The sequence below is a fragment of the Aspergillus oryzae genome, chromosome 3 (genome assembly GCF_000184455.2).
Source record: "Aspergillus oryzae RIB40 DNA, chromosome 3".
Classification (NCBI taxonomy): Eukaryota; Fungi; Ascomycota; class Eurotiomycetes; order Eurotiales; family Aspergillaceae; genus Aspergillus; species Aspergillus oryzae.
In genome coordinates, this window is record NC_036437.1 from 2,263,522 (window position 1) to 2,276,463 (window position 12,942).

At 48.2% G+C, this 12,942-nt stretch overlaps 4 protein-coding genes across 4 annotated transcripts; 2 read left to right on the plus strand and 2 right to left on the minus strand.

The window, feature by feature from the left end:
- Positions 1 to 3,428: 3,428 nt before the first annotated feature.
- dspC (dual specificity phosphatase YVH1) lies at positions 3,429 to 4,986 on the plus strand (the record flags this gene model as incomplete). Its single annotated transcript, XM_001821316.1, has 4 exons — positions 3,429 to 3,472; positions 3,634 to 3,855; positions 4,165 to 4,515; positions 4,575 to 4,986. 4 exons carry the CDS (start codon positions 3,429 to 3,431, stop codon positions 4,984 to 4,986), a joined length of 1,029 nt encoding a protein of 342 aa, XP_001821368.1.
- A 3,099-nt stretch (positions 4,987 to 8,085) lies between these two features.
- Positions 8,086 to 8,732, minus strand: AO090023000869 (AAA-ATPase Vps4-associated 1 family protein; the record flags this gene model as incomplete). The annotated part of the gene is made up of 3 exons (XM_023235798.1): positions 8,086 to 8,163; positions 8,210 to 8,545; positions 8,616 to 8,732. 3 exons carry the CDS (start codon positions 8,730 to 8,732, stop codon positions 8,086 to 8,088), a joined length of 531 nt encoding a protein of 176 aa, XP_023090783.1.
- A 378-nt stretch (positions 8,733 to 9,110) lies between these two features.
- AO090023000870 (putative acyl-CoA thioester hydrolase) lies at positions 9,111 to 10,727 on the minus strand (the record flags this gene model as incomplete). Its single annotated transcript, XM_023235799.1, has 6 exons — positions 9,111 to 9,664; positions 9,720 to 9,901; positions 9,953 to 10,249; positions 10,304 to 10,368; positions 10,419 to 10,659; positions 10,705 to 10,727. The coding sequence occupies 6 exons, from the start codon at positions 10,725 to 10,727 to the stop codon at positions 9,111 to 9,113; spliced, it is 1,362 nt and encodes a 453-aa protein (XP_023090784.1).
- An 800-nt stretch (positions 10,728 to 11,527) lies between these two features.
- Positions 11,528 to 12,804, plus strand: AO090023000871 (L-lactate dehydrogenase; the record flags this gene model as incomplete). Its single annotated transcript, XM_023235800.1, has 3 exons — positions 11,528 to 11,598; positions 11,653 to 12,711; positions 12,753 to 12,804. The coding sequence occupies 3 exons, from the start codon at positions 11,528 to 11,530 to the stop codon at positions 12,802 to 12,804; spliced, it is 1,182 nt and encodes a 393-aa protein (XP_023090785.1).
- Between the last annotated feature and the right edge of the window lie 138 nt (positions 12,805 to 12,942).

Below are 12,942 nucleotides of genomic sequence, written 5' to 3' on the forward strand. Positions count from 1 at the left end.
GTTCGATTCTCACACGCCATTGGATTCTCCCGATGCCTGCCGCTGGACTAGAAACATGCTTTTTGGCCTTAGGATGGGGATACAAAAAAAAAAAAAAAAAAAAAAAAGGTTTCTACATCCGCTTAACAAATGTTTGATATCCAAGGTTGCATGGTGCCCGGTCGACTCCTTTTACCCTTACCAGGGACAATTTTCTCGCTAAGTTCGGTGCCTGGACAGATGGAGATCTGACAGACAAAAGAATGAACATGAACATTGCAATCGAGACTCGTAAGGCTTCGCTAGAAGATAACTAGAAAGGCGGGTCACCCTGAGACTTTTTCCCCTTCTGGAAAGACCATTGTATCGTCGATATTAAGATATTTGAATATGAAAAGTATGGTCCTCTGAAGTCGACCTACCTAGACGGGATTTTCCTCCGTACAACATCTTGACTTCTCATACCGGTATACAGTGTACAGTGTATAGTGTACAGTATTTCCTTTGCTATTGTCTCCTTTTCCTTCGAAATGATTTTTACTTGTGTTATAATAAGAAAAAATTAAAGTATGTCTCTTGATTCTCAACAAATCAGTTTCCAAATTTACCACAAGGTGTTCCCAGCCATACATGAATTACCTGTGAAATTCCAGAAGAACCTAATAGGAAGAGCACCGAACACAGTCACTCTCTGCCCAGGGTACCGAGTGCATACATGCACCCGACTACTACATACACTATAGACCCACCGTGAAGTGTGCCGACGAACGTCAGCCAACTATTAGTGGCCTTGTCGAGCTTGACCCGCCGCCAATGTGGTCTAGTGGGACCCACTTTGTCCTTAGATACATGCACTGCCACAGTGCTGTCATTTGGCATTTTCCGTCGCACCCCGAAGACTCCGTCCCTGGAATTGGATGGGTAAAACGCTTAAATTATCGTAGTATAGGGAGGAAAATGAGGGGTTGACGGTCTGAGAAATTCCCTTAAACCTAAAGAAAAAGGGGTAGTTGAACAAGAATAGAAATACTCAAGACCTTGGCCGGGGGAAGTAGGAATGTCGGAGGTTTTTTACGGATATGATATCCCAACTCTATAACGCACTGGGGCCCTGCGGTGAGGAACTGGAACAAATAGCTGGTAATCACATAGGGATTATTTGAAAATTATTTTGGGCTAAAAAAATGATAATAAAGAAAAATACAAAAGTAAGGCCCAGTATGGAAGACGGAGTACCATTCTCGTTTCGTTCCACTGGTCTCCTTTTGACGCCTCTTTAAGCAATAGGAAGCTGCCGCAAGAATTGTCTTGGGAGCTTCATCCCCGTTGCAGGTTTCGCTAGCAACAGATAAATGATCAAAAATAAAAATTAAAAGGCCGAAGAGGGGGCAAAATGATTCAAGGCAAGGGTAACTTGCAGACCCCAGTTGATTATTGTTCTACTCTATTCGGTAATGCTATCACTATTGAAATTTTTCTTCTTCTTCTTCTTCTTTTTTTTTTTTTTTCGCCACTACTGACGGCCCTCTGCACACCACAGTCTGTATGCGGTCACAGTGGCGATCAGAAGAGGTGATCAACTCCAATCTCGTCTATTCAGCTCCTATCCTCCACAGCTGAATGGAAAGGGAATGGATATGTCTTCTCTGGTCCACGCTTTCCTCTCGTTGTTGAGTCTTACGCGCCCACTTGAAAACCATCACCTGGACAACAACACACACGCATGCATCCACTGGGTTGTGGCAATCCGGCGGATTCCATTTGCTCTGCTAATTCTAGCTGCTCGTAAGCCTATACGATGCGACGCTTGTTTTTGCCATCATCCCATACTTGATCGACAATCCGATACGATTGGGCCGTCGTGCACAAAATGGTCGGCGTCTGATCGAAAAGAGGGGGTCCTGTAGTCATCAAGATGAATTGCTAGTTTACAGGTCCCGCACGTAAGCACTATATATAGTCGGTCGGTGGATGTAGTGCGAGTCACACGTCTCTCGTGACTGGATGGGGTGAAGATGTTGTCTTATAATTTACGTCGTGATACGGAAGCCCTTCGCAGGGACAAGGGTTAAAAGTGAGTAAGAAAAAGCAAGCATCCAAGTAAAGTTAGACTACTTGCCATACAAAAGCGCCGTCAGCCTTAAGCCTTAACAGGCTGCAGGCTAAGTCCCGTGCACAGGCCTGCTGACATCGTAATCCAGGCGCTAGTTAGCCAGTATTGACTACTCAGGCATGGCTAGCTGAACTGGCCTCAGCTAGTAGTAGCACTTAGTACCCAATTAATGTTAGATTGCACAGTGCTCCCTCCGCAAGATGTATGAGAGTTGAGGAGGTCAAGCTTAATCTACTGTGATCCCAACTGTGCTCTTCATTTTTGCATTTGATTGATTGAACCTGAATCAGGCGTCATGTGAGTATCAGGGGGGAAATTTTAGTGTCGAGTCAGGGTCTTCCTTCAAGTAGCACCCATACACGGCTCATGGTGAGACAGAAAACGCAATCAACATACGCACATCCAAAACTTAAGAAGTCAAAATTTGTAAGGACGTACTCTGGAATCTGGACAGCAGTCTTAGTCCAGGCACTAAAAGTAGAAGCATATTTGTCGTCGGTGGAATGCGAGCCGCACAGACTCCTTCATCACATGTGGCCAATTGATCGACGTGAACTTTTACCACAGCGGAGGCGGTTTGAAACAGTGCAAATCTGAAACTACCTGAGGATTTGGGACCTTGGCGTCTATTCGACACCAATCATTGTTGGGAAGGGGGCTTGAGGTTATCCGATTCCGTCCCGCACTTACGAATGAGGATAATCCTTGATGCAGCAGTGCGGAGTTTTGATTGTATCCATTCCTTCCAAGACTTCAACTGACGACTTGCAGCACAGACCTACGTGCATGCATACCTCCAAGAATCCAGTTTCAAGAGATTTTGGTTCCATCTCAGCGCTACACAGTACAGTACTTAGTACATTTCTGAACCTACAAGTTGCGTAGATAGTCAACCAGGATGGATTCGAGAGATTTGTCACATAGTTAGCCACAGAAAGTATGGTGTCATTGTCCACTAGATAATTGCAAACTTTCATGCGGGACAAGCGATATTCGACCTATCTAATCGAATCCATTCCTTCATTCAAGATTCAGGGTTCAAGACTAGTAATGCGGGGCCACCAACCTTATTGCCTCAGGCCTCAACAGTAGCCTGCCCTTGCCCTTGCCCTACACCCTAGTTGCCGTTCCGTGCCGCCCTCGTAGGCCTTCCTCCACCAGCCAATGATGCCCCCTCATCGGATTCTTGGCTTGGTAGTATCTGAATTTGGCTAGAAGGATCATTGTCAACGCTTTGCATTCTACGATCACAGATATCCATCCTCCGTCCCATATCTGACCTAGTACGATATCATCATTCTTATGTGCATTAGTGTTACTCAAAGCGGTATTCACAATGGCTATGAATCGTATTCCTGGTCAGAATATTTATATTGGAGGGTTGGTCTTACCTTGTCCCTCAATACCCGTATTAAACCATTGCGTTGGGCTAGAATCCTAACAACGCGGGGCAACAAATATACTCTCAAAAGCCCGAGTCAAGAAAAAGAAAAGATACTTTTACATCGAACCGCTTGCTGACCTATAGGTTTGACGTGTAGCATTTTCTCCCTTAAGAACAGGGCAGCATTGGAAAGAGCAAACATTACCCACGTACTATCGGTATTACGCCTGCAACCACAAGAGGAGACATTTGCAGGCTTCCAACATCATCGCATCGATGTGGACGATGTTGAGGATGAGAACCTCCTAGAACATTTCCCCTCCGCCATTAAGTTCATCCAGTCTGGATTGGATGCTGGTGGGGGCGTCCTGGTCCATTGGTTAGTCTACGGTCTACCCCTCTTCCCTCATCTCTACTCATACCAACAAACCCGCACTGTCCCCATATACTTGGGTGGCCTGGCTGGCTGAGAAAACTCTATGGTTCTGGGCCCAAGCGTTTTCACTCTTCTGGCCTTCCATCCCAATGTATAGTCAAAACGAAGTTCTGATCGATATCACGTGCTCTCCTCACGAGTATGGGTCTAACTTCTAGGCCAGATGTTGTCATAATGAAATGTTTCCATTGGCCTCAGGGGAATGCTTAGATGAGAGGCATTAAGAGTTATTGTTACTGATAGTAAAAATAGTGCGATGGGAAAATCCCGTTCAGCCACCATATGTATCGCTTATCTACTCCACCAGCAGCCAAGTGCACTGACGCCGCAGTCCGCTCTTGCTATTATTAAGGAAAGTCGGCCACTTTGTGAACCGAATGATGGGTTCATGAAACAGCTGTCGATATACCACCAAATGGGCTGTCCAGACGATGTGATCAGCCATCCGCTGTATAACCGTTGGCTTTACCGCCGCGAAGTTGAGGAAAGTGTAGCATGTGGGCGCGCGCCGGAGATGAGTTCCGTGTTATTTGAAGACGAACAACCTCACAAATCCCAAGACAATACGGATCGAACAACGGAAATTAAATGTCGGAAATGCAGGTCAGTTTTCCTTAATTTAAGATAAACCTCTCCAGATAAATGTTGACTGTATTCGGCAGACGAAACTTGGCGACCACGCCATTCATCATACCACATGGCCCGCAAAACGGTGCAAAGGGACCAACCGACTGCGCCCACATTTTCTTACATCCTTTAACGTGGATGCGCCCGTGCCTTTTCCCTAACGGTGAAGATGATGGAGCACCGCCTGGGGATGCGCCCCTGTCTGGTCGATTGACCTGCCCGAACACCTCGTGTGGTTCCAATATCGGAAAGTTTGCATGGCAGGGTATGCAATGTAGCTGCGGCGACTGGGTAGTCCCCGCAATCGGCCTTGCGAAGGCTCGAATCGATATGTCCCAACGTGTCAATGTGGGAAGGCTACCTCCAGCTGCCCTAGGCATCCGTATGCCGCCTAGTATGAGGCCTAATCCTGCGGATGATTCCACAAATGGACGGGGCAACCTCTAAGTTTACGACGGCTACTGCGCCTCAGGGGAAACTGATACAGCGGATACTTCGCGAATAATTACCACTGCCGATTGAACACACATAATTTTTTCTCTGGTATCCAGCGTTTGAAGGACCGACGAACCTCGCATCACGTGATACCAAGCTCTCGTTTACAGATCGCCGTGGAGAGTAGAAGCTGTGCGCCTTGGTCTACTTGGCCGAACTTCAACTATTTCCCGAAGCGGTGTATGGGAAAGGGCACTGCAACGATACCTTTGTGTTAAATAAAGTTGGGCCTTGCGTATACGCGTTGGTCTTCGCAGATCCACCGCACCGGGGAGATAACAGATAAACAAGAGCATACATGAACAGGCGTCTAGCTACCAGAAGACTTGGGTCTAGGCACGCAGAGTTCAGTCTTGGTGCGACCCATCTCTTCTTCTAGAGGACCCTGATGTCGATCATCCCGCAATGGAGTTGATCTACCAAGCTAGCAGCGACGAAATAACTTTCCGTGACGACAGGCGCGACAAAATCCGTACAATTTGATAGCTCATAGAAAATCAGATCCCAGAACTGCTGAGAAAAGTTGATATTATGACATCACTGCTGCGAAGGCTTTGCTTGATGGTTCTGAGCAAGATACCAGCAGAATGCCTTGATACCCGAGGTGTCCAAGCGCTAGAACCTGTCAGGATTCAGGGCTTCACCCCACAACTCCACGAGGCTGTTTTTACGGCAAGGCCCACTGGCTGGGAAACCCGCCAATGGACGGGCAGAACAAGTCCCGGGATCTGCGGCGTGGGAAGATCGGGGAGGACTAACTCAAACTCCCAGTGGGCAGTCGTGCACAAGTTCCTGAGAAGGGAACATTAGTAATCGGTGCAGGCGTATCGAGAGTCCGTGACCCGGTTCCAGGACGAGACCAGGCTCCAGCAGGGTAGGCCTAGCCTACTCACTAGCTCCGGCACGGGGGCTGTGCAAACTGCTCTTACGCAACTGGGGGGCGCTAGACCCATGGATGCCCTCCTGCCGTAACGCTCTTGTATCAGGATCGTTACCCAGTACCGTTGTCGTAATTTTGATTCCGGCGAACCCCTGACCCACCGTATTTCAATTACCGCCAGACCGCTTCATACTTATACTCCATAGTGGCAACAGCAATCGCAATTATGATGATCACTCACTCTGAAGGAGTGGATTGGATTCCCTGGGATCATCTTATAAAGATCAATGCAAATGTTATCAGTGAGCTACTACTGGCCTTGGCGGTGGACTTTCGGGCTTCCCATCATTCCCTCCATTCCTCGGTGATGAGATTTTCACTCTTATATCCATCCAAGGGAGGAGGTAGGATTCGAAATGCTTCTGAACCAGATCCTATCCATGGATGAATGTCGGATAAAAGCGACAACCTCCTTCCAGAAGCGACTTTGTATCGAAAATGACGTCACTTGCACACGACAACTCAAGCGTCTCGTCCAGTCAATGCAGCCATCGACCTCATCAATCGGGTGTCAAAATGAAACCCGACTCTAAGCCCTAAGCGCTACAAGACACCACATGCCACAAGATCCCGTCGAACCAACCATATTAAAAATCAGCACAATATTCAACTCTCACAAGCTCTGCATAATTCAACCACTATAAAACATGCATCCACACCAGTGCCCCCTTCGAAATACCCCAAACAACCAAAACGGAACCCCTTAGATACACCCCAAGCCCTGAAACTCGAACTTCTCCCCCCCACCGAACCGAAGGGCCCTAACGACAGGCAGCAGAGAGTGCACTGCCTCCTCTTTCCCCACTATAATGCATACAGTAATACAGTATACCTCCTTATTCCCCACAGAGACTGGAAATCGAGTCAAGAATTAAAGTCAAGTAAATGAAACCGTCCGTTCCCTGACATCATGGCGCTTTTGTGCCGGAGCTTTGATTGCACAAATCTCGAGAGTCCCTATGGAGGATCGAAATAAGGATATGTATGCATGTGCTCCGTCGTTAAGCCGGAGTCTACTACTAGTTACCTGCCTAGGCTAGGCAGAATATGCAAGATGTATCGGTGGCTTTGCCTCGAGCTGCCAGTTGGTCTGTGTTTGTGCATGACAGGTGTAGGCTATGTTAAGTATATGATGCTCCTTGCTTGGTATATCATTTTTTTTGTCAGGTTAGCTTACGTATTGATTGGATTGTTTATGTAAATTGTTTGTATACTATAGATGTATATCCGATGCGTGATCTAATATAGCTTCATATGGCGCGTAGTAAGTATTACTTTTCTGTCATATTGACCGGTTAGAGTTGGGGTTCTTCTCCCGCGGCCTCCCGCACGCTATTATGGCCCGTCGTCGAACCGGATATACGGAATTTCACATACATAGTTCGAGCATAAGAGTACGAACTGTTGCCTGTAAGGCTGAAGTCCCTGATTTGGAAGCTTCCGCGTCGTGCCTAGTGCTGAGCTATCGCATCTGTTGGGTTCCGCTTAGAGTGCCTTGCCTCGCTTCCGATGTTGACTGAGCCCCCGGGTGGACCAGGCAGACTTCAGGACTGCGGCATTAGATGTTGCAGACGGTGTCATGCGGTGAGTGTTGGCTGACTTGGTGATCAGACCATGGGTTTGATTGGGACGGATTCTTAGCTGATTTGTAGCGCAGCTGTATTATTTAGCCAGATTCGAGCAGAAGATTGGGTTCAAGTACGGTTTATCTCAGAAATGAGGGTGGCACAATGAGTAACCGTGGCTGCGCGAGCTTGTCGTTTATTTCATCTTCGCAGCGACGCTCTAATATGATCGTCGTATTGCCGCGCTTAATTATATGACGTCGAGATCCCCGTTTAAACGAGCTGACGAATGGACACTTCACTTCGCTATTAACATCCTAATCCGTTCGGACGAGGCAAACCACCCCGTAACTTTGACCTCATCAGAGCCCTCCAGACGGGACAGACGGAAAAAAGGAGGGATCCTGCAGGCGCTGACGATTTCTCTTGGCAGCCTCGAGATTACGCAGTCTGTCGATGCGCATCTGATAGAAATTTCTGCGAGCCAATCCGGTCAGATCATGCTGAGCTGGGAAAGGGAATCCGGATCCTGAATCGGGTTAGGACTTACTTATGCAATGCGAAAATACGAGGCCCGTCATCCGACGTCGACGTGGACTGTGCTGACTTCTTGAGGGATTCAATCTTTCGTGTGTCAGCTTTAGCTTTTTGTTTGTCGGTTCTGATTCACGTTCAGGGTCTGAGCGTCTGGGTGGCCTGAGGGAGAATGGGCAGGGGAGGTAGGGTAGGGTAGGGTATAGACCTTATCGTCTCGTTCCTTCTCGTCATTGCCCTCCTGTTTGTCGGTGTTGGATGATTTTTCTTCCTTCTTTGACTCTTCGTCGGGTTTCTTCTCTTTCGACTTGTCTTTTTTCTTTTTTTGTCTCTCCTCGTACTCCTTCTTTACTTTCTCGATTTCTTTGGCTAATGCCTCTTCTTTCTTCTTCTTTTCCTCGGCCTCTGTGTCAACGATAGGAGAGCAGAAATGCCGATCCTTTAGATGAATAGGACAAACGTAGAAGAAATCCTTCAACGATGTTACTAATACCGTTCCATACCAACTAGTTATACTTTGAAAGAGGTTAGGAAGTATTTACCTTGTTGTCAGGCGTGATCATGACGCTGCTCGAGGGCTTGTGGCAGACGTAGCACGCCTTTGCCGCGGTGTCTGCTACCCGGCGGAGATGGTAGATGTTTTGGAATGGCCCACTCATGTTCAATGAAAGGTGGATTATGGATCTAGTGGGAATAGATGTGTATATACGGGAGACAACCGAGAAACGTTCTGTACAAATATGTATGGAGGGGTCCAAGTAGTTGGGGAGATAAGATCTTGTTTGGCCTTTATCGGTGCGGAGATGTCATGTCATGTGACTGGTATAAAGATCGATCGTGATCTTGTTTCTATGCGTATTTTTGTTTAGTACTCTGGACCATGTTCAGTAGACGTACATGGATATTACTATGATTAGTTGCTATGGATTTGCTTTTGTTTAGAAGGTATACACGATACCCTATGCTTTCCGGAGTCCATGAGACTCTTAAAGCCTGTACGCCATACTATATGCCAACATTATTCTATACAGTAACATCTATTCAGTCACACTATCCTTGAGCCCTCTAAGAGCACTAAACTCCCTCGACCCAGCAGGAGCCAATGCAGCCGCATTCTGTGACCGTCTCCTGGCATCGGTCCAGAGCATAAACTCGCCGTAACTCTTCGGCATGACCTGAATATCCTTCTCAACCAAGAAGGTGTAGTTGAACTGGCCGGTCGACTTCTTGGTGCCATGCTCCACATCCCTGACCTTGGTGTCCACGCGGACCTGAACCTTGGTGTACTTGCTGCCTGACTCGGTTTCGACAGGCTCTGTATAGGCAACCGTGGCGCGAAGGTACAGGACGCTGCCGACGGGAACGGGGTTCTCGAAGGTGCTAGGATCAAGGGAGATGAAGTTGGGTCGAGCGTGGGAGAAAGACGCTACACAGCAGAATGCAAGCTCGAAGGTCTGCTTCAAAAGGAAACCACCGAAGATCATGAAGTTGTGACGGTTGCGGTCTTGCGGCTGCATGATCATGGCTGATTTCAAGTTGGTGTCGCTCATGAAGACCATGTTTGATGGTCTCTGATCGGGAGATTCGGGGCCTGTGTGACGTTAGTGGCTGTGACCACAACAGAGCATTGGAGAGTAGCCACGTACTCAGGTATGACATCTCCTTGGTCCACATGGAGTGAATCAGGTTACTCTCTTCGTCGTCTGGGGCCTTCTGAAGCAGACTTCGTTTTCTCAGCCCTTTCTTGGCCTGATAGTTTTCTTCTCCCTTTTTGAAGAGAAGACGTTCTTCGTCAGTTTCTAGCAGAAGGGGTGCAACATTGACGGGTCTAAGGAGCGTTAGTACGGTACTATGAGACGCAGCTACTCGACGAACGTACTTCTTGGTAGCCGGATCCAGAGACACCATTGTGAAGGCGCAAGTGATCAGGACGTCCTCAGGTTTCGCCTTCTGTCCTTCAGGAGGGGCCTTTGCGACCTGCAGAGATATCTCCATACTAGAGCGGCCTGTAGCGTAGGTAACCTGGCCACTGAGCTCGAGATCGCAGATCTCCATCAGAGGATGTTCGATGGTGATTCGGTCACATGCAGCGGTCACAGTCGTCACCGAGCCTCCGGTGTGTCTGTAAGCAATGATACCGGCTAGGGCATCCAGGTCCATCAGTAGCGATCCCAACCTGGCTTCGTCAGCAATGACTCATTCTCCAAGGCATATATGTCAGATTGGTTACCTGATATGCCCCGAAGCATTCAAATATGTATCAAGGAGCCATTTGTCTTGTGCCAACGGCAAAATCTGTTCAAACATTAGACCATGACTCAGCAAATGCAAGCATTCTTACTCACAGCACTATAATGACTATCCGACATCTTCTTAGGGGTCAGATCGGGCTTCGCGACCGGCGCAGAAGCTCCCTTGCCGGACTTCGCATCCTCTCTGCTCTTCGTCAATGCTTCAATCCACGGTGTCTTGACGCGCATGGGCATCCACGTAGGTCGGGACGCCGCATTGGATTGACTGGTGTGAAAATCCTTGGACGCAAGACACAATTGCGATGGGCGCTCTGCGGCCCTTGTCCGGAGAATGCTATTAGTTGCAGATGTTAAGCATTTCGAGCGGGTCGCAGCGGACCGTCGCGTGGTTAGTCCCAACATTGTGTAAACTTAGGTTAGTTCCAGAGGGCGTTTGGGAGGAAGGTTAGTTGAAGGGAGAGTTTGGGGTAGAAATGGTCACTGTCGGCATCGGGGTCATGTTCCCGAGGCCTGTTGGCCGATTACCGATCTTTCTTCCGGAGGATATCGGGACCCGTCAAAGGTTATTCCCTCGGGAATTTGCACGGCTTCTTCATGTTGGAGGATAATATTCGATGTGTCAAAAGAGTTCATGGCTATTCTTAGAATATAGTATGGACTACGAGGGGGATGTTCAATCCGTAGGACTAGTATCCCTCTCAATGCTGCATGTCGAGGAACATCATTTTAGTTCATCTGCTCAATGACATCATCGCCGTCCTCCTATCTTATCGGCGATGTCATGAACTCCTATTGTTGGTGAAGAACTATGTCGATGCTTCTTCCAATTAAACGTTCTCATACTCCTAAGAACCAACAATTATTGGCCTGTGTCCCTGTCAGGGTTTATCAAGAGCTTAATTGATCTGCTCCACCATGTCTCTCGCCCGAGAGCTGCGTCAAAATGAAGTCATAACCCATATAAATACATGATGGTCGTCTCTATTCTTTACGTAGTAAATTTTATACAGACAGATCAATTGAAGCCTCCTGAACAATGAGTGACCCAACAAACCCCAACATCCAGAAGAGAACAACGCCACAATGGGCGTTGTACCAGCGCGAGAACTTCTGGAAGCTCAACGAGGGCCAAACGCCTCCTTTCAACACAGGTACGACGTTTCCTGCACTTGACTAGCAAAAGTAAGCACCTTGGGCTGACCATGGCTCGTGTCCGCATAGATCCTATCAAATTGGAGCAGTTGGCTCATGAGAAGCTTAGTCAAGGCGGTTGGTATGGCTCCAACTTCTGCAATTATAGGACGTATATTGTCTAATACATGCGTAGGTACTATGCATCCTCTAATGCGGGCATGTCCAACACCCACCTGGCGAACCGTCAAGCCTTTTTCCGTCACCGTATCATCCCCCGACAACTAGTAGATACCAACCTGCGAGATACAACTACGGAGATCTTTGGACACCACGTATCAGCCCCAATAGGCTTTGCGCCCATCGGAATCAACAAAATTTACCATCCATCAGCAGAAGCCGCAGTCGCCAAGGTTGCAGGCGAACTCAATCTCCCGTACTGCCTCTCTACAGCAGGAAGCACACCGATTGAGAAAGTCGCAGAAGCAAATGGCCAAGGTCCCCGGTTCTATCAGCTGTATATGCCGCATGATGACGAGTTGACACTGTCTCTCCTCAACCGGGCATGGAAGTCCGGGTTTGATGCGCTCATCCTCACTACTGACACCTGGCAGCTTGGCTGGCGACATGACGATGTGGCCAATTCCAATTATGCCTTCTACCGCGGGACCGGTGCCGACCTAGGCTTGACAGACCCTGTATTCCAGAAGCGATGTCGCGAAGAAGGTATTGACCCGGAGAAGGACATCGTCGCGGCCTCGGCAAAATGGATTGACTCCGTCTGGCATGGACGTGCATGGTCCTGGGAGAAGATCCCCTGGTTAATCGAACAATGGAAGAAGATTTCCGGTGGAAGACCTTTCGCTATCAAGGGGATCCAGTCGGTCGCAGATGCAAAAAAGTGCGTCGAGTACGGCGTCGACGGTATCGTGGTGAGCAATCATGCCGGTCGGCAGGTGGACGGAGCCATCGCAAGTCTTGATGCACTAGAGAATATTGCCAATGCTGTTGGTGACCAGATTTACATCATGTATGACTCTGGAGTTCGCGGCGCGAGTGATGTCGCGAAAGCGCTGGCGCTGGGTGCCCGGTTCGTGTTTGTCGGCCGGCTCTGGATCTGGGGGCTCAGTATCATGGGAGAGGAGGGAGTCCGTCATGTTATGAAATCGCTGCTCGCTGACTTTGACATTTTCATGTGTGTTGCGGGATTCAACAGCGTGAAGGAACTTGACCGATCGATTTTAGGTATGCTTGCGTATGTGCAGCTGTCTTTTCAATGAGCTAACACTTCTGTAGAATCATACCCGAAAGGATATACCCTTATCCCGGACAAAGTCTTGTGAACTGATGAAGTAGACATATAATGCAATGCACTGCAAGGGTTTATACGCAGTATAGAACAGGGGACACTGTCTGCTGGAGTAGGAATAATACATATGAAGACCTCCACACCCACTTTCCTTTTAGTCCCATGCAACCTCTTCTA